This window comes from Pediculus humanus, genomic scaffold (genome assembly GCF_000006295.1).
Source record: "Pediculus humanus corporis 1103172107596 genomic scaffold, whole genome shotgun sequence".
NCBI classification, from domain to species: Eukaryota; Metazoa; Arthropoda; class Insecta; order Psocodea; family Pediculidae; genus Pediculus; species Pediculus humanus.
In genome coordinates this window covers 1-1,727 of record NW_002987210.1, presented here as the reverse complement: position 1 = coordinate 1,727, position 1,727 = coordinate 1, and the positions used below count along the sequence as shown (strand labels likewise).

The window sequence follows — 1,727 nt, the reverse complement described above, 5'->3', positions numbered from 1 at the left end:
TATATAATTCACAATCACATAAATTTTAAACTACATTAAATAATTAATAATGTAATGTAAATTCAAAATTTTAATTTAAATGCTGTTTAAGACTACCTACTTCTTACATGAACAAAGTTTTAATATAAACAAAACTTATTTGTATGACTTAGACAAAATCATTGACATAATGATGCTTTTTAATTATATATAGTTTGCTTTACTTTTTATTAAGTAATTTTATAAATAATATAATATTGTAAATATACATATAATATAAATTACATTCACTGTTTTTTTTTTATATACAGTTCCAACATTAAAATTTTAAGAAGGATCCTAACATGTTTTCATAACATATAAATTTAAAAATTTAAGTTAAATGAGAATTTAATAGAAAAATGTTAAGAAGTTTTTTCTGTTAAAAATTTTGCACAACTTTAAAGAGTTTATTCATTTACTGCATATGTCTTGCTGTCTCTAATGATTCTGGGTATAAATGTTTTATCTAATAATATACCATTTTCGATAAGGAAATTTTCCACATCGCCATAAGAAAAATCATTTCCTAATTCTTCTGTTATCTTAACAAAGTTTCCGACTAATGTTCCCGATTTATATACCAGTAATGCTGGTACTCCTTTCAATTTAAAACTTTTGCTGACCCCAGCTTTGGATCCCAATACTTTGCAAAATTTAACATCAGGGTAATTTTTACATATAACATCCAAGCAATGATTCATATTTTTACAATCTGAAACTTTTTCTTCGTATATATGAATGATTACAGTTACATTTTTATTTTCTTTATCGATGGCATCCAAAAATTCTTGACCATTTGAAAGAGTGTAAACCTCACCAAATTGTTTATTTAATGTAGATTTGGCTAACATTTCTTGCATTTTTTTCACAGAATACTCTAGAACATAAGGATCCAAAAATTGTTCCAATTCTGGATCTTCCTCTTTTTCTTGGTCCAAATCCGAACGACAAGTAAATGCAAGTCTTTCAATTAATTCTAATTTTTCTCTTTCTCTTTCCATTCTTTGTTCAGATTGTATTTGTTTGTACTGTTGCCAGTCTTTAAGTACTCCTTTAGGACCTGTATTAGTGGAGCAACCCGCATCGGGAGGATTTAAAGGAGGAGGTCCGGGATCCACTTTAAAGGATTCACTAATTTTATTTTCATCATCTGATTCGATGTCATCGTCACTTTCGCTACTGCTACAATAATATTCTTTTTTCTCACCGAGAAGTTTATCCTCTAATGTTGACATTGTTATTGTTTTTATCAAGTAATATAATAATTATATTGATATTGAAATACTTGCGACAAAATTCACTTTGTCACTTGGCTTATTTCAAATATGATTGGTTTAATTTGATCACGTGATTTGTATTTCATATAATTTTGCTGTTGGAATAAATGTAAGAAAACATGGGTGACGGAAAAGATGAACGTCAACCTTTATTACAAACCGATTATAAAGCTGTACCAAATAATTTTGAGGAAACTAACGAAACAGGTAAATTTTTTTATATAAATACTTGTAAGTTTAAAAATTTTCTAAATCATAGTTTTTTGTTTTTATTTATAGCCAATGGCTAAATTTTTTTTATTTTAAACAATGCCTTCGACAAATTCTTTTGTACTTAGGCTGGTTAATTTTTTTATGTCAAAAATAATAATTACTTTTAACTATTATAAATTACAATCAACATCCCGAACAGTGTAAGAATTTACATTT

General features: G+C 26.6%; 1 protein-coding gene across 1 annotated transcript; it reads right to left on the bottom strand.

Moving 5' to 3' along the window:
• Positions 1–428: 428 nt before the first annotated feature.
• Phum_PHUM232110 (Phosducin, putative) lies at positions 429–1,256 on the bottom strand (the record flags this gene model as incomplete). Its single annotated transcript, XM_002425971.1, has 1 exon — positions 429–1,256. The coding sequence occupies one exon, from the start codon at positions 1,254–1,256 to the stop codon at positions 429–431; it is 828 nt and encodes a 275-aa protein (XP_002426016.1).
• Positions 1,257–1,727: the final 471 nt, after the last annotated feature.